This window comes from Colossoma macropomum, unplaced genomic scaffold (assembly GCF_904425465.1).
Source record: "Colossoma macropomum unplaced genomic scaffold, Colossoma_macropomum, whole genome shotgun sequence".
Taxonomy (NCBI): domain Eukaryota; kingdom Metazoa; phylum Chordata; class Actinopteri; order Characiformes; family Serrasalmidae; genus Colossoma; species Colossoma macropomum.
In genome coordinates, this window is record NW_023494816.1 from 163057 (window position 1) to 182655 (window position 19599).

The 19599-nt window shown below is 36.4% G+C and overlaps 1 protein-coding gene across 9 annotated transcripts in view; it reads left to right on the plus strand.

The window, feature by feature from the left end:
* The window catches only part of LOC118800120 (sialoadhesin-like), a 31542-nt gene extending 16673 nt beyond the window's left edge, over nucleotides 1-14869 (plus strand). For 8 of the 9 annotated variants that reach the window (XM_036560268.1, XM_036560269.1, XM_036560274.1 and 5 more), the window contains 10 exons: nucleotides 110-176; nucleotides 432-782; nucleotides 3630-3863; nucleotides 4561-4818; nucleotides 4897-5130; nucleotides 5214-5295; nucleotides 5542-5566; nucleotides 8728-8755; nucleotides 10483-10511; nucleotides 13643-14869. In XM_036560268.1, the coding sequence (XP_036416161.1) occupies nucleotides 110-176; nucleotides 432-782; nucleotides 3630-3863; nucleotides 4561-4818; nucleotides 4897-5130; nucleotides 5214-5295; nucleotides 5542-5566; nucleotides 8728-8755; nucleotides 10483-10511; nucleotides 13643-13690 (1356 nt within the window). In that variant the 3' untranslated portion in view covers nucleotides 13691-14869. The remainder of the gene's footprint in view (nucleotides 1-109; nucleotides 177-431; nucleotides 783-3629; nucleotides 3864-4560; nucleotides 4819-4896; nucleotides 5131-5213; nucleotides 5296-5541; nucleotides 5567-8727; nucleotides 8756-10482; nucleotides 10512-13642) is intronic. The other variant, XM_036560276.1, reaches the window with a different exon arrangement.
* Nucleotides 14870-19599: the final 4730 nt, after the last annotated feature.

Here is a 19599-nt window from a genome sequence, read left to right on the forward strand (position 1 = left end):
ACACTATGAAAATGGTTGGGCAGCTTAGGGGGTTTGATAACGCTGACACAGCCTTTATGACTCTGTAAATAAACAGCATTTTGTCGTATTTGCTTTTATGATCATACAGGCTGAACTGCTGATCTCACTCAGAATGTCTCTGACTGTTTCTCTGCTGTTTCTGCTCTGCATCTCAGGTGAGTCAGAGCTGTTATGTCTCTGCAAAGTTGTAAGAATATGTTTTTTTTTCCTGTTATTACTGTTCCTTCACTCTGGAGCCCCCCATAGCCCACTCTTTTATCTCCAGATCACTTCAGCATATTTAAGTTTTTTATTCCAAACTTTATTCTGGCAGTCTCAGAAATGAGCTGAAATGGAGACTTTATGCAGCATTTTTACTGACTGAGACCCAAACAGTAATAATTTACACATTTCTGTATTTTGTGTTGCAGGAGTTGTTGCTCAGGATGGGTGGGCTGTGAATTACAACTCTAAATCTGTCTGTGCTCTAAAGGGGTCTGCATTAACTATGGAGTGTACTTACACATATCCAAGTGGTCACTCAGTCCAAAAAGCTTTCTGGACTAAAGAGCTGAATACATCTGGTTCAGAACCTCCTGATCTGTCAGATGATCCAGAGTACAGAGGCAGAGTTCAGTACCTCGGAGATGAACACAGTGACTGCACTCTCAGATTTAAGAACATGAGAGAAAAGGATCAAAGTAAATACTACTTCACATTTATAACAAATCAAACTGGAGGAAAGTATCAAGGTGAAGGTGGAGTTGATCTTTCAGTCACAGGTAAGATCCATCAGCAGAAATAAGACACTGTACTTCATTCACTGGTGTTCAGGACTCACAAAGCAGTTCTGTAATATAATTATATCCATCCTTTATAGAACACCCGAGAAACACACTGCTTAGAACTGGAGAACCAGAATTTAGTCCAGAAGTGGTTTGTATTCTTTCTTAGCTGCAAATTCAGAATTAAGTGAACTACAGAGCAGATGTGAGTCTAATCTGTGTAAAATAGGAGTTGCTGTTAACTGTAGTACATTAGTCAGAGTTGATCAGCACACTGAGGTGTTTAACAGTGCTGTATTAGCAGTAGTTCATTAACTGTAGTACATTAGTCAGAGTTGATCAGCACACTGAGGTGTTTAACAGTGCTGCATTAGCAGTAGTTCATTAACTGTAGTACATTAGTCAGAGTTGATCTGCACACTGAGGTGTTTAACAGCGCTGTATTAGCAGTAGATCATTAACTGTAGTACATTAGTCAGAGTTGATCAGCACACTGAGGTGTTTAACAGCGCTGTATTAGCAGTAGTTCATTAACTGTAGTACATTAGTCAGAGTTGATCAGCACACTGAGGTGTTTAACAGCGCTGTATTAGCAGTAGTTCATTAACTGTAGTACATTAGTCAGAGTTGATCAGCACACTGAGGTGTTTAACAGTGCTGCATTAGCAGTAGTTCATTAACTGTAGTACATTAGTCAGAGTTGATCTGCACACTGAGGTGTTTAACAGCGCTGTATTAGCAGTAGATCATTAACTGTAGTACATTAGTCAGAGTTGATCAGCACACTGAGGTGTTTAACAGCGCTGCATTGGCAGTAGTTCATTAACTGTAGTACATTAGTCAGAGTTGGTCAGCACACTGAGGTGTGTAACGGTGCTGTATTAGCAGTAGTTCATTAACTGTAGTACATTAGTCAGAGTTGGTCAGCACACTGAGGTGTTTAACAGCACTGTATTGGCAGTAGTTCGTTAACTGTAGTACATTAGTCAGAGTTGGTCAGCACACTGAGGTGTTTAACAGCGCTGTATTAGCAGTAGTTCATTAACTGTAGTGGCAGCTATCATACAGTTCAGAAGAGGCTTGTATTGCCTTCCGTGCTAATAATGGTGTTGTGTGAAGGAGAAACGTCTACTGTCCGAGACACATTCTTATGCTTAGAATGTTATTTTTTATGCATGATAATGGGCATACATTGAGAACTACTCTTAACCATGTACAAATATAGTCCCCTAACTGTATAAAAATATTATCATAGGTAAACCGAATGACTGCCAAGCATGGTCGTCATATAGACGACACGAAATATGACTTAGAAGTCAGAGGCAACAGAGACTTTGCAGGTACAACAACAGGCCTATATATGTGTGAGCTGTTAACTCAAGGAATGAGCTGCAGCTGTGTCTGGTTATCAGTGAGTAGAGCCTGGGTGGAGTTGGAGCTGGAGGTGAAGTCACCCAACACAAAATATTAGAGTTCATGTGCTGAGTCTCTAGAGGGGGAAGCCTGGCTGAAGCTGGAGCTGGACATGCAGAACAGTCTGTATGCTGTCTCTCCATGTGCTGCAGATGGGAGACCATGTGACCTTGGCATAGATCCCACTGGAAACATGTTTTACATCAAAATGTTTTAAACTTTTACTAGCAGAATTTAATAGCATGAACACATTCAGTTAACACCACCTTTTACAAGAATGAATTTGGATTTAACATGCTTTGGATCAAGAGCAGTTCCTTCTCTTCTCCATACTCTTCTCTTTCCATCAGTCTGATACAAGTTGATCTTTGTCTCATCTTTCCGTAAGTTGCTGTTTCAGAACTGTATAGGCTTATTTTTTATTTATTTATTTATTTACCAAAAAATAGGTTTACCAAAGGCTTACACCTTGTTATAAGTGAAGTAATTGAGGGAATAACACCCACAAATCCTATAACATTCCTAACCTGAAAGTCTGGAGCTCCAATATAATATTATAATCTTTATAATAATCTTTATGTATGTAGCACTTTTATGCCAGTGGCAGCTCAAAGTGCTTCACAGACAGATAATAAAGCTTAACAGTAATACAAGAAATAATGAGTATTTAAAATCATATAAAAAATTGACACAGGTCAAATTAAAGATAAATACCAAGAGACATAGAATTTTAATTAAATGCAAAGTTAAAGAGATACATTTTTAAATGTTTCTTAAAAGTGAGCACTGAGCTTGACTGTCTAATAAAAGGTGGATTTGAGTTCCACATTTTAGAAGCAGAATAACTGAAAGAGTCTTTCCACGTTTTTTGTGTTTTACGGAAGGTATTTGCAGAAGGTCAGTATCTGCAGATCTAAGATCACATGCTGGAACATAAACAGACATTCTCTGATGTACCAGTGCTTTGAAGTCACTCAAACTATTAGCAGAATGTGCTGTGCTAGACAGCTAAGATAACAAATTTGTCAACGTTCAGATATTTATAGACCTGCCTGTATGATCTATGGTGAGTTGCGGAGAGAATAATGCATTTAGTCTGCAGAGTTTTATATTCCCTTTTTTAAGTGAATATGTAAAGTTAGACCTTTCAGACAGCAATTTACACAGGTTTGGAACATGTTCTACTCATGCTTTTATAAATGCAGCCTCTGGGGTCTGACTCAATTAAGAGGAATTGAAGTGAACAACACTTACATTCTTATTTTTTAAAGTTAAATTTAAAGTTTTTGTGCATTAACTGCAGTGGTTTGATCTGTTTTCAGTGTTACATTTTAATTCCGCTTTGGTGCCTAAATATTTCGAACACCAGTGGTACGTTCAGTCAGATTGTTTAAGTTCTCCATAGTATGAGTTTGTTTCTCTGGTTCTCAGATCTCCAGGTGGACGTTCCTGAGAGAGTGATAGAGGAACATAAAGTCACTCTCACATGTAAAACCACCTGCAGTCTGACAGTCAGACCAACATTCACCTGGTACAGAAATGGACATCGTTTATCCTCCAGTACTGGCCAACTCCACCTGCAGCCGGTCAGCAGTGATAATAAGGACAGGTATCACTGTGCTGTACTGGGTCTGAACTCTCCTGAGGTCACTCTGAATGTCAGATGTAAGTACAGATTCATTCATTCATTCAGTCTCAGGAAAACAAACTAAGCTGAGCATTCATGCTGAACTGTTTGTAATCAAATTTAACCCAAAGCTGATACAGAAATCTTTTTTTACAAAGTAGTAGATGAATGGGAAACCATGAAAAATATAAAAATCTTTCTTGGAGATCCTGTGTACTGCACGTTTTTGTATTTTCCTGGATCCAACACACCTGAGCTTAAACAGGGTGCTTGGTACTTAGATAAAGCTATGAAAGAACATATGAACATATCTACTCTCTTTATTTTTCAGTTATGTATTCAGGCATGTTAACAGCTTATAGAAATGATTCATTTGGAAATGTGTGGTAAAGTTGTTCAGTACAGACTGTTACATAATTGACTATTACAGACTTTTATATGACTAATACATGATTGACAGTCAAACTCAAAAATTAACTTTGTTTGAAAGTCTAAATATCAACTGCAAGTCAGATGGAGTCAATATTTAGTTTTCATGCCAAGAAAACAAATGGGATGACAGTCATTCTGAGTCTTTGATGAAATGAATCCTGAAGCTGCAAACAACAGTAATTTTCATACACTGAGGTTAAATATGTGTATCTGCAATAAAACGTAATGTAGTAGTTCTGCAAAAATGTATTACTTATTAAAAAAAACACATGCATAAAGTGTAATGTGTCATTCTACCTCTAGATGGCCCAAAAAGTGTCTCAGTGTCCATCAGTCCCTCTGGTAAAATAGTGGAGGGCAGTTCAGTGAATCTGACCTGCAGCAGTGATGCAAACCCACCTGTGCAGAACTACACCTGGTTTAAAGGAACATCATTAGTAGAAAAAACAAAGACTTACACAATGAACAAGATCAGCTCTGTGGACAGTGGAGAATACAAGTGTAGATCCAGTAATGAACATGGAGAGAAACTCTCTGAAGCTCTAACTCTGAATGTTTTGTGTAAGTAGGTAATTAATGTGCACCAGCTTGCTATCATTCATAAAGACCACTCAATCACTCGACCATAATATTTTTTAGATCCTCCAAAGAATGTCAGCGTATCCTCTAATACAACAGCAGATGGCAAGTCAGAGATTCTGACGTGCAGCAGTGATGCAAACCCACCTGTGCAGAACTACACCTGGTGTAAAGAAGGTGGAAGTTCACCTGTAGGATCTGGACACAGTTACAGGGCTCTACAGAGTGGATCCTACTACTGTGTGGCTCAGAATGAACACGGATCTCAGAAATCAGCTGCTGTCACTGTAGAAGGTATTACTGATGTAGAAAAAAAGTTTAAGCTAAGAAACATTTTGTAAAATGAATAAATGACTTCAACATTCATGTTCACACAGTGACTCCGACCAATGTTACAATGATCGTTGTTGCAGTGATAGCTGTATTGGTAGCTCTTTCATGCATCATTTTTTTTGTATGGTAAGTATATGCATCTTGTTTCATTAACTGACTGGAAAAAGTCATTTCAGATTAACATAATTAAGGGAGTGGAAATGCGGCTCTGTATGTTGTGCTTGGAGTTGCATGTGTTTTGGTCATTGGTCTGTGTGTAGGGTATTTATGGTAAGAATCTGGCATGCTATAATTTCACCAATGGAAAAATCTTAATGCTGTCATTTCACGTTATTATCATTATTATTATTATTAACATTATTATTATTTCAGGAAATGCAAAAAGCCTTCAAGCTTGGTAAGTCAATAACAACAGACCAGTTTTATTCAAGTGTTTCTATCTTTCAACTGATTTAGCCTTTAATTGTTACTATATAGGACTATGTACAGTTTCTGAAAATCGAAAGTATTTTTTCATTTGCTAATTTTTTCATATTTGGTTTTTGGTGTTTATGTTATACTTATGTAAAGATTACAGTTTATTTGTGCTGATATTCCAATAGTATTTTATGATATTGTTTTTTGTTTGGTCATTATTATTAAATCAGTAACTGTAATGATCACAGGCTGTTAAACTGTACATTAGGTTACAGTACTTCATTACAGGAAAAAGTGTTTACAGTATTTTAATATTGTGTTTCATACTGCGTTACCCCCAACACTGGTGTTAAAATGGATCCTTACGCATTTATGTTGATAAAATTCACTTTAACTAGCCTGCATTATATATTCTCTGTGATCTAAAAGACTTTTCAGGCTCCTACAACTCCTAGATAACAGACTCCGACAACAATGTTGAGAAAAAAATTCAAAAGTTCAAACATTTACTAAAGAGTCGTTATGAAACTTCAACATATAGAGAAGAAAACATACAAATACACACATGAGCCAAAATATTATGATGTTGGTCCTCCGTATGCTGCAAAAAAACAGCTCTGACCTGCCGAAGCATGGCCTGTATAAGACGTCTGAAAGTTCCCTGTGGTATCTAGCACCAAGACATTAGCAGGAGATCTTTTAAGTCCTGTAAGTTGAGAGGTGGAGCCACCACAGATCAGATTCAGCATGGGCACACTGACTGGTCTACAGCTACACAGATCCATAAGCTGCAGGGTGCAATGCCATGTGTGTTATAACTAGGATTGGGATAGCTACTGAAAAATTAGTAGTTAGCTATTTTGTAGCTACTTTCCCAAAATTTAGCTACTGTTCCAGAAGAAGTAGTGGCTACTTTTTATCTACTTTTTGAAAAGTAGTGCACTATTTTTTAGCTACTTTCAAAGCGTGATTGTCAGAATGTTTGTGAATCTCCACCTGACACACCAAACAAGCCCAACTGACAGTGTGAACAAGACACTGCATTTAATCATGATCCAGAAAGTAACATATAATTGAAAAGCTGCAAATGTACAAATAGATCACCAAAACGTGAGTTGAAGTGTAACCAACAATCAAACTTACACAACCAAAGTTGTGATATCCAACAAAAATTTAGACTAAAGGCAAAGTCAGTCATTCCAGGTGTTTCTCAAAAATCAACAAAAATAACTGGATACACACCAAACAATTTGGTAAATTGTCATCAACTGTTGAAATAAAACTGCTCCAATTTAAACATTTCAGCAAAATGTGCAGACATGACATTCAGAGTCTTTTGTTAAACTTCAGTAACAAATGTCTCATCAGTGACTCTGGCTCTGTTTGGGGTGAGAATCAGGCCTGAATAATCTCTCCACTGCTGCAGAGCTGTTGCGGCTCCACATTAGAACTAGATTTTTAGGTAAAATAATATAATCTTCCTTTGCTGTAAAATTGTTACAACACACAGTTCAAACACAGTTTTCACAATAAATGGTCTTAAACGCGGAGGAGTTAATGTATAACTGCTAATTCACCAACCTTTAACGCTGAAGACTGACGCGCAGACTGCTGGTCATACAGCAATGCAGATAATGAAAAGGCAAAGAGAAAGATTTAAGACGAACATCGATAATTTGCAGATTAATGGACTTATTTGCATTTATAATCACTCCAGCTGGTTTCCTCATACATTAAATCTGCAACGACTCGCGAAGCTGAAGTCGCTTCTCATTCTCCAGCTTCTCGTTTGAACTGTTCCACCTTAAATGGTGCAGCAGTTCAATCTGGCGCCTCAAGCACCATTTAAGGTGGAACGGGAAAATTTGAACAAGAGGCTGGCGAATGAGAAGCGACTTCAGCCTCATAAAAAGTCAAACACTGAGAGACATTTTACAAGAAACTCGCGGAAAAGTTTCCTGACTGAGGTGCAAGAAAAATGGCTACAGCTAAGCTAAAGGTTAAAGCAGAGCAAAGTAAGTCTTTGTTTTGGTTCATATTTTTAGCCTGTACCAGGACATCAGCACATAGAGAGACATGTTTACAGCCAAGATGATAAAGTGTTGTGGCTCCCAAGGTGGTTTCATTTTTGTTGAAAGGACAAAATGGCTCTTCTTTACATTTCGGTTTCGGTTGCAAAATGGCTCTTCTTTACATTTCGGTTGAGGCCCTGAGCTAAGCCTGCTAGTAAGAGGTGATCAGCGCGTGACCGTTTGCTCGAACTGTCCACGGCTCAGTCAGGTTTGCACAGTCGCCTCCAACCCAGTTACCAACCGCGTTCTATGGTTCAGATTTTGCGTGGATTGTCTGAAGCCTGTAGTGAAATTGTAGTGAAAATCATCACTATAACTACACAAAGAATTGTAGGCGCTACAGCTACTAGCTACATTTCATAAAACTGTAGCAGCTACAGCTAATAGCTACAAAAATTTAGAGTTAGCTACAAAAAGTAGCGCGCTACTTAGCTATTCCCACATCCCTGGTTCTAACCCATCCCTTCGTTGCCCTCACGCATCGATGAGCCTTGGGTTCCCAACGCTCTGTTGCCCATTAGTGTTTTGTCCTCTCTTGGACCACTGTCAGTACTCACCACTGCGGACTGAGAGTGCCCCACAAGCCTTGTCGCATTGTAACTGCTTCAACCCAGTGATCTGGCCCTAACATTTTTGCTGTTGTTAAAGCTGCTCAGGGACAGTGAAGTTTATTCATATTTTCACATATGGGGCAGCATTTTGGGTCATTTGAGGGCATTTGAAATAGTATAATGTTATTGTATTGTATCATAAACCATGTATCCAGATCTATTTGACAGAGAGATACAAACCCTTTGTAACTCTACATTGTCTTAAAACAGGAATTGTCCACTGCTTTCACAGTGATGACTGAGCTTTGCTGTGTATTCATTTAGATTATTATTTGTTCAGTGTATACATGCTTCGCTACAAATAAATAAATACAAACATATAATTTTGTATATAGTGCTACTTAAACTAACCACACTGGACTTTGTAAAAAAATGTTGCTGATTTGCCATCTGAATATGTATTTATTGTAAATAATATATATAATATGTAATTATTATTATCTTTTTTTCCATTTTAGACCGCCCCCATAGCAGTTCCGACTGATGGTGAGTGATACAACACCTGATCCAGATCCGTCCAATCAGGATGATGTTCATTATGCCAGTGTTATATCCCAGAGAGTAAAAAATTGTAGGAATGCTTAGAGCTTAGCAGTGGCAGCATTTCACTTTGGACTGAAAGACTGACATTTTGTCCGTTAGTGTTGTTATTTCAGGAGTTTGGTTGCTAAGCAACAGCACTCCTCAGCTGGTAATGTGTGATAAAAGGCCCACAGGTGAAATTCAACTTTTCTGTAATGTTACTTATACTTCATACTACAACATCCAAGTAAAATGTTTAAAAGATTTAGCCTCAATTCAGCCACTGAACCAGCAAAGAACTCCTGTTTGAACAGCCCCAGTTAAAGCTCAGCGTGTTTGTACATATTTAAATATTATTGTTTATGTAAATGCAAAAATGGAAACACAAGGTTTTGTTCCAATAGGGCTGCTATGCAGGGCTCAGTGTAAATATCAAAATAAGAATAAGTGAATGTTCACTTCTCTTGATTATGCAATATCCAGTCCCAGTCAAAAGTCTGTACCTACTTGATTAAATGCTTGCTTTTAATAATAGAAATGACATTTTAGGTGTTTAAACATTTTTTTTTCTGAGTATAAATAGTAAAATCAATGCCTAAGTGTGATTTTTTTCAAAACCTTTTGCACTTCTATATGTGTCAGTTACTATGTTTTTAATTTGAATCAAATAAAAATAGTTGTGTGTTAACATATTTAGTGTTTTTTAAACAGTTTGCTGATGTTGCGTTTACTTCTTTTCACTTAAATTAACAAAATATGTCATTTGGCCAGGCTTTTTGCATATCACTGTACATGGTACATAACACAATGATCTCTCATCAGCCTAATAGTGCTAAAATAATAAACAAACAACGATACAGCCTACAGATCACAATAAACAGATGATGAAACAATAAACAAAGGTTCTTCAGGTTAGGTAAATATATGATTATAGGCTTTATATGGACAACAATTAGTATGCATGGCCTAATTAAGTCTAATTAAATACCTGCTGTATTAGAAAATCTATTTGTCAAACAGTGATAGACCATATTATTCTCGGTTTAGGTCCTGAGCTCTCTGGGACTTTGTGCTCACATCATACAATTAAATACAATAAGTTAACAAAAACAAAGTCTTCATTAGCCAGAATTGCTAATTAGTCAGGTAGGCTTTGAAGCTGATACATGTGTTTGTGTGATATTTGATGGGTTTAATTGGTAATGTGGTCTTCTACACTGTTCAATCCAGTTTATTGGGTTTAAGGCATCGATATTTTATTTTTGTACAGCTTTCACATTTATAATGGAACCCAGAACAGACCACAGCCTGGACAGTTCTGATCACTGTTTATAGAGACACAAGATTTCATTAGAAGATTGTTTTACGTTCCTTCATCTTTGTTCTCCTGAGTGCCTTTTTGTGTCATATTCATTGACTGCAGGATCCTTTGTTAGTAATTGATCCAAGAAGACAAAAAAAAATCTAATAATACATTTGTTAGTGAGATAACAACAGTGCTGTTAATAAATAACTGAAATATGAGTGAGCAGAAGAGAAAGATGGATGAAGAGTCAGGTGAGCTGATACAGAACTCCAGATATCAGTCAGTCAGTCAGTGATGGGCCTTACAGTACAGTGTGCAAAAATATTAATGCTGTCATTTCACGTTATTATCATTATTATTATTATTAATGTTATTATTCTTTCAGAAAAACCAGACAACGGCCTCCGAGACCGGGTAAGTCAATAAAAACAAACCAATTTTATTCAAGTGTTTTATATCTTTCAACTGATTTAGCCTTTAATTGTTACTATATAGGACTATGTACAGTTTCTGAAAATCAAAAGTATTTTTTCATTTGCTGATTTTTTCATATTTGGTTTTTGGTGTTTATGTTATACTTAATGTAAAGATTACTATTTTATTTGTGCTGATATTCCAATAGTATTTTATGATATTGTTTTTTGTTTGGTCATTATTATTAAATCAGTAACTGCAATGATCACAGGCAGTTAAACTGTACATTAGGTTACAGTACTTCATTACAGGAAAAAGTGTTTACAGTATTTTAATATTGTGTTTCATACTGCGTTACCCCCAACACTGGTGTTAAAATGGATCCTTACGCATTTATGTTGATAAAACTCACTTTAACTAGCCTGCATTATATATTCTCTGTGATCTAAAAGATTTTTCAGGCTCCTACAACTCCTAGATAACAGACTCCGACAACAATGTTGAGAAAAAATGTCAAAAGTTCAAACATTTACTAAAGAGTCGTTATGAAACTTCAACATATAGAGAAGAAAACATACAAATACACACATGAGCCAAAATATTATGATGTTGGTCCTCCGTATGCTGCAAAAAAACAGCTCTGACCTGCCGAAGCATGGCCTGTATAAGACGTCTGAAAGTTCCCTGTGGTATCTAGCACCAAGACATTAGCAGGAGATCTTTTAGGTCCTGTAAGTTGAGAGGTGGAGCCACCACAGATCAGATTCAGCATGGGCACACTGACTGGTCTACAGCTACACAGATCCATAAGCTGCAGGGTGCAATGCCATGTGTGTTATAACCAGGGTTGGGATAGCTACTGAAAAATTAGTAGTTAGCTATTTTGTAGCTACTTTCCCAAATTTTAGCTACTTTTCCAGAAGAAGTAGTGGCTACTTTTTATCTACTTTTTGAAAAGTAGTGCACTATTTTTTAGCTACTTTCAAAGCGTGATTGTCAGAATGTTTGTGAATCTCCACCCGACACACCAAACAAGCCCAACTGACAGAGTGAACAAGACACTGCATTTAATCATGATCCAGAAAGTAACATATAATTGAAAAGCTGCAAATATACAAATAGATCACCAAAAAGTGAGTTGAAGTGTAACCAACAATCAAACTTACACAACCAAAGTTGTGATATCCAACAAAAATTTAGACTAAAGGCAAAGTCAGTCATTCCAGGTGTTTCTCAAAAATCAACAAAAATAACTGGATACACACCAAACAATTTGGTAAATTGTCATCAACTGTTGAAACAAAACTGCTCCAATTTAAACATTTCAGCAAAATGTGCAGACATGACATTCAGAGTCTTTTGTTAAACTTCAGTAACAAATGTCTCATCAGTGACTCTGGCTCTGTTTGGGGTGAGAATCAGGCCTGAATAATCTCTCCACTGCTGCAGAGCTGTTGCGGCTCCACATTAGAACTAGATTTTTAGGTAAAGTAATATAATCCTCCTTTGCTGTAAAATTGTTACAACACACAGTTCAAACACAGTTTTCACAATAAATGGTCTTAAACGCGGAGGAGTTAATGTATAACTGCTAATTCACCAACCTTTAACGCTGAAGACTGACGTGCAGACTGCTGGTCATTCAGCAATGCAGATAACGAAAAGGCAAAGATAAAGATTTAAGACGAACATCGATAATTTGGAGATGAATGGACTTATTTGCATTTATAATCACTCCAGCTGGTTTCCTCATACATTTAATCTGCAACGACTCGCGAAGCTGAAGTCGCTTCTCATTCTCCAGCTTCTCGTTTGAACTGTTCTGTTCCACCTTAAATGGCGCAGCAGTTCAATCTGGCGCCTCAGGCACCATTTAAGGTGGAACGGGAAAATTTGAACAAGAAGCTGGCGAATGAGAAGCGACTTCAGCCTCATAAAAAGTCAAACACTGAGAGACATTTTACAAGAAACTCGCGGAAAAGTTTCCTGACTGAGGTGCAAGAAAAATGGCTACAGCTAAGCTAAAGGTTAAAGCAGAGCAAAGTTAGTCTGTGTTTTGGTTCATATTTTTAGCCTGTACCAGGACATCAGCACATAGAGAGACATGTTTACAGCCAAGATGATTAAGTGTTGTGGCTCCCAAGGTGGTTTCATTTTTGTTGAAAGGACAAAATGGCTCTTCTTTACATTTCGGTTGCGACCCCTGAGCTAAGCCTGCTAGTAAGAGGTGATCAGCGAGTGACCGTTTGCTCAAACTGTCCACGGCTCAGTCAGGTTTGCACAGTCGCCTCCAACCCAGTTACCGACCGCGTTCTATGGTTCAGATTTTGCGTGGTTTGACTGAAGCCTGTAGTGAAATTGTAGCGAAAATCATCACTATAGCTACACAAAGAATTGTAGGTGCTACAGCTACTAGCTACATTTCATAAAACTGTAGCAGCTACAGCTAATAGCTACAAAAATGTAGAGTTAGCTAAAATTTAGTAGTGTGCTACTTAGCTATTCCCACATCCCTGGTTCTAACCCATCCCTTCGTTGCCCTCACGCATCGATGAGCCTTGGGTTCCCAACACTCTGTTGCCCATTAGTGTTTTGTCCTCTCTCGGACCACTGTCAGTACTCACCACTGCGGACTGAGAGTGCCCCACAAGCCTTGTCGCATTGTAACTGCTTCAACCCAGTGATCTGGCCCTAACATTTTTGCTGTTGTTAAAGCTGCTCAGGGACAGTTTATTCATATTTTCACATATGGGGCAGCATGTTAGGTCATTTGAGGGCATTTGAAATAGTATAATGTTATTGTATTGTATCATAAACCATGTATCCAGATCTATTTGACAGAGAGATACAAACCCTTTGTAACTCTACATTGTCTTAAAACAGGAATTGTCCACTGCTTTCACAATGATGACTGAGCTTTGCTGCATATTCATTTAGATTATTATTTGTTCAGTGTATACATGCTTCGCTACAAATAAATAAATACAAACATATCATTTTGTATATAGTGGTACTTAAACTAACCACACTGGACTTTGTAAAAAAATGTTGCTGATTTGCCATCTGAATATGTATTTATTGTAAATAATATATATAATATGTAATTATTATTATCTTTTTTTCCATTTTAGACCGCCCTCAGACATAGGCCCATGGGTGTTTTGACTGATGGTGAGTGATAGAACACCTGATCCAGATCCGTCCAATCAGGATGATGTTCATTATGCCAGTGTTATACCCAGAGAGTAAAAAATTGTAGGAATGCTTAGAGCTTAGCAGTGGCAGCATTTGACTTTGGACTGAAGGACTGACATTTTGTCCTTTAGTGTTGTTATTTCAGGAGTTTTGTTGCTAAGCAACAGCACTCCTCAGCTGGTAATGTTACTCATACTTCATACTACAACATGAAGTAAAATGTTTAAAAGATTTAGCCTCAATTCAGCCACTGAACCAGCAAAGAACTCCTGTTTGAACAGCCCCAGTTAAAGCTCAGTGTGTTATATTTTATATTTTATTGTTTATGTAAATGCAGGTTGTCTGAGAAGCTTCTGAAGTTTTGGGATTGCTTTTTTAATGAATAGATTTAGGAAAGAGTGAATTCCCACCTGAAGAAATGAAATTTCCACTTTTAAAATGATTGATTTTAATATTTTTTATCTGTTAAATCAACTGTGAGGTGGGCCTGTGCTCAACTGGATCCATGTTTCTTTTGTACTTACATGTTGCACTTAATTATGGACTTATAATGCTGTTGTTTTTGAAAGATCTTGTTACATATGCTGTATGTATATTTTTATAATGTTACATATTGAACACCTCAGCATGCTCCCTGCGTGTTTCCCCTTATATTGTCACTGTTGGACCAAAACCTTCAGAACAGTAACTTTACACGAGAAGAAAACAACATTTGACTGTAACATAAATTAATGTTGAGCCTTTATTCTATTTTTTTTTATAATTAATTTTGGTCCTTTCATAATAAAATTCAAACAGTTGAAATTTTAAAATTATATCAAAAATAAGCAAATGAATAAAAAATATAAAAATTAGAAACACAAGGTTTTGTTCCAATAGGGCTGCTATGCAGGGCTCAGTGTAAATATCAAAATAAGAATAAGTGAATATTCACTTCTCTTGATTATGCAATATCCAGTCCCAGTCAAAAGTCTGTACCTACTTGATTAAATGACTGCTTTTAATAATAGAAATGACATTTTAGGTGTTTAAACATTTTTTTTTCTGAGTATAAATAGTAAAATCAATGCCTAAGTGTGATTTTTTTCAAAACCTTTTGCACTTCTGTATGTGCCTCAGTTACTATGCTTTTAATTTGCATCAAATAAAAATAGTTGTGTTAACATATTTAGTGTTTTTTAAACAGTTTGCTGATGTTGTGTTTACTTCTTTTCACTTAAATTAACAAAATATGTAATTTGGCCAGGCTTTTTGCATATCACTGTACAAGGTACATAACACAATGATCTCTCATCAGCCTAATAGTGCTAAAATAATAACAAACAACGATACAGCCTACAGATCACAATAAACAAATGATGAAACAATAAACAAAGGTTCTTCAGGTTAGGTAAATATATGATTATAGGCTTTATATGGACAACAATTAGTGTGCATGGCCTAATTAAGTCTAATTAAATACCTGCTGTATTAGAAAATCTATTTGTCAAACAGTGATAGACCATATTATTCTCGGTTTAGGTCCTGAGCTCTCTGGGACTTTGTGCTCACATCAAAGGTCTAAACCATGATAGTCTATTAAATATAATACGTTAACAAAAAACACTGTCTTTTTTAGCCAGACTTGCTAATTAGTCAGGTAGGCTTTGAAGCTAAAACATTTGTTCTGTGTGATATTTGATGGGTTTAATTGGTAATGTGGTCTTCTACACTGTTCAATCCAGTTTATTGGGTTTAAGGCATCGATATTTTATTTTTGTACAGCTTTCACATTTATAATGGAACCCAGAACAGACCACAGCCTGGACAGTTCTGATCACTGTTTATAGAGACACAAGATTTCATTAGAAGTTCATTAGAAGTTCCTTTATCTTTGTTCTCCTGAGTGCCTTTTTGTGTCATATTCATTGACTGCAGGATCCTTTGTTAGTAATTGATCCAAGAAGACAAAAAAATCTAATAATACATTTGTTAGGGAGATAGCAACAGTGCTGTTAATAAATAACTGAAATATGAGTGAGCAGAAGAGAAAGATAGATGAAGTGTCAGGTGAGCTGATACAGAACTCCAGATATCAGTCAGTCAGGGATGGGCCTTACAGTACAGTGTGCATGTAATTACAGCTACATTCCTCTAGATGGCAGCACAAACCAACAGATGACAAAAATACTCCAACATCATCACCACAGGCCAATCAGAACAGAACAGAATATGAACTAAATATTATGGCCCTTTTAGTGTTTTTACTTTTAAACGTTCATCACAGTCTCATTCTGTCCAGTTCACTGTGAATCATTCACATATTTTTATTTGGTAAACAGAACTAAAACTGACGTGTTTGTCTTGGAAAATGTAATTACTGCCCATATTACAGAAAAGTGATGGTAACACTTTCTATGAAGCCCGTATGTATAAGTCATTATAAATGCGGTTATAACTCTGTAACTTCGTTATAATGCTTTATAAGCATACTTAAAAACTCCAATAGTGCCTCATAAGGCTCTTATAATGAACTAGAATTAATTATTTTGTAACTTATAAACATACTAACACAAGTGTCATTATTCATTATAATGCCTTTTAAATGGATTATGACCAGTGCATAATTATACAGCACTTATAATACATAATAACAATTATAACCACATTATAAATGTTTCCAACACCATCACTGAGTGCTTCAAGTAAAGTGATGTATATTATATTTTATTTCTCATTATAAATGCACTGTAATCACCTAATTAAATTGAATTAATTAAATTATAATATTTATAATTTGAACACTTAAATGCAAAATAATTACAAAACATGTACATAAAAACAAACACAAAAAGTAAAAGCAACTTTCAAAAAGTATTTGCAATTGGCAACCACTCTCCATTACGGAGCCCCAGAGGGGACGGAGGAAAAAAATAATTAATTTGAGTGAACATTTTGCAGTTTGTATGCACGTTTTCTTTTATTCGTGATCATGATTTTCATTCTCTCATTTTCTTTTAATCATCATGTTTCATTTTTAACAGAACACATTATTTTTTTTTAATCGTGCGCAAAATCAATGTAGTAGATACAGGTCGTGTTATTTGTCCTTTGCAGAAGTAACTAACAGCTTAAACACCTGTTTGCGGTGAAGAGGAGCTGCAGTTTCCTCATAACCCCCCAAATCAAAATCAAACCTATTGGGCATCTCTGCACATTATCTCCTCAATCTAACACATCAAAACCCGTCAGACAGTCTCAGGGAGCTGTTATCAAAAAGTTAAAATAAAATAGAATAGAATTAGAAAATCGTGATCACAAATTTAAAAAAACGTACCCACGAATAAAAGAAAACGTGCGTACGAACTGCAAAACGTTCACTCAAATTATTATTATTTTTTTTTTACTTCCGTCCCCTCCTAGGCTCCGTACTCCATCTATTTTCATTTGACAAAGCTTTTCCTTTACATCACTGGTTACTGCTCCACGGCTCCTTTCCACAAAAGCAGAACGTTTCTCAGCTCTCTAATTCCATGGTGCAAAGCTATCAAAGAGCTCTGGTGCAGCTGTTTTCAGCTCTGCAACAACAGCTGTGCGGGCAGTGGGGCTCTGTCCAGTCCAACGCTGTCAAAAGCTGCCATCATAGAGCTGCCTTTCTTGAAAGCTTCCAGAGCCAGCTTATATCTTGCAACAATGCACCTTGTATTTTTAACTAGAGAAAAAAAAATGTAATTTTTGATAAAAGCGCAAAACAGGTTTGGGCTCAGGGGTCTCAGGAGTCTCTCTTGTGCTTCAAATCTCTCTTGTGTGCTGGCATTTTGCGTTTTTTCTTTGTCACCTTCACAGATGAGTCAGACAAAACAGAGGAAGACAGTCTCCATCAGACTCCTCTGGCTTTTCAGACATCTGATGCTTTGGGTGGGCTTTCACTTTCGTTTCTGTAAAGGTAAAATCAGTCAAAAAAAAAAAATACATCATGTTGACTTCTGTTATTAAACAATATCAATCAATAACTTCTGGCTAATACTTTGATTATTCTGCAGATTAATTGAGTAATCTTTTTTTAAGTACATCACATTAACAATAACTCAACTGAACAATAACAAAACAAACAAAGCCTTTCGAAGATTATGAAATACTAGGAAAAAGAAACAAAGCAACCATATAAAGACTTTAGACTAGCAGCAAACAAAACCAAACCACAGAAACTGATTAAAGTAAACAAGAAAATACCATGACCCTTTAAAAAACTGGAAAAAATCTTGAAAAAACTATAAATATTTAAAAAATCCCAATACCTCTAATACTATATACAGTATGTGGCAAAAAATGAAAACTAATGTGCCCATGAGGCTCTGCTTCTTACTGTAAGAGAGCAGTAGGAGAATTTAAAATATGCATTATCATGGTATCTGCAAGGAAGAACAAATTTAATTCAAAGCCTTTAAGCCATTTGCATTTACATTTTAATGCCATTTAGAGAAGTCTGGAATGCTACTTTGAATGCTACTCACTTCATGAATTAGCCAGTTGTCAGTCACTTGCCACACTTTTCATTGTGCAGCAGTGATTAATACAGAAATCTTTACTATATAGGCCAGAGTACCACAGCTACCATAAAGCTAATTTTGATGAGATTTTCAGTGTTAGCATGGTATTAGCTAACGACAGATTATGTTCACTTCTCAAACTAGGTTTAGCATTTTAACGGTGTAATAAGCAATATTTTTCTTTTTATGTTTAGAGTTTTTAGAAATTTGACTCTCAGATTAAAACTCTCTTTAAAACTCTTAAAACCTTACTCTTAACATTACTCTAGAGTTCTGTCTGCACAGCTGTTCAGCTGAGACATAGTTAAACAAAACCTTTAACTTTAACTTTAACTTCATATTAATTTATATTTTTACTGCAAATATTTACTCTTAGTTCATATACATACATTTTAATTTAAATCATACATGCATTTGTAATAGGGTTTAAAAATAGGGCTAATAGCCCCTCTTGTGGAGCATAATCAGACTGATAAATGGAGCTTTATAACTATAAACATTATAAGTTTTTATTATCGTCATCCAAATTAGTCTTTGACAATCAAGAATGTTTTTAATTGCATAATTGTTGCAGCCCTATACATAATTATTATAGTTACATTATTAGTAATTGTAAAATGTCTGCCTAATGAGTAACGTTATCCATGTCATGACTGTACTTAGTCTGAGGCCCAATCCCATTTCACACCTCACCCCTACCACTGAGCCCTTAGCCCTCTGTTTAGTGTGTTCACGTCTAGGGGTAGGGTGTCCCAATTTTTGTTGAGATACAGGGGTAGGGCGAAGTGTTAGGGCTGCATGGCCCTCCAAACAGAGTGTTATCAGAAAAAAAGAAAAGCCGGTGAGAGGGCTGTACGAGCGACCAAAGAAACCCACAAATGTGAGAATTTTCTCTGTTGAAAATTACAATAACCACTGTATTATCTTAGTTTAATGTCATTTCAATGTATTATGGTTGTTTTCTTCGCTAAAAGTATGCTAATGTCTAGGTAGCTAGTTAGCTAATTTTCCCGTTCCACCTTAAATAGTCCAGCAGTTCTGATGTCTGAAGCATCAGAATGTAACTGTTGCACCATTTAAGATGGAACGGGAATATTCAAACAAGAATAGCTGAGTTCAGCTTCGTATCACCAATGAATTAGCAGTGGGAAATAATAAATAATTGTCTTGTACCCCCTCTTACATATGATGCCCTAAATGTGACTAACGCCCAGCAGTGAGGTTGCTGAACTTTTCCCTTCTCTGCTGTCACTGAAGACGAGCCAGGTCGCCTACAGAGCAGCGCTAGTAGCTGTTAATGAAGCAATGTTTTGAGGGTCCCATTTCATAGGGCAAGTTTTTACCACTACCCTTTGTAACTCCAT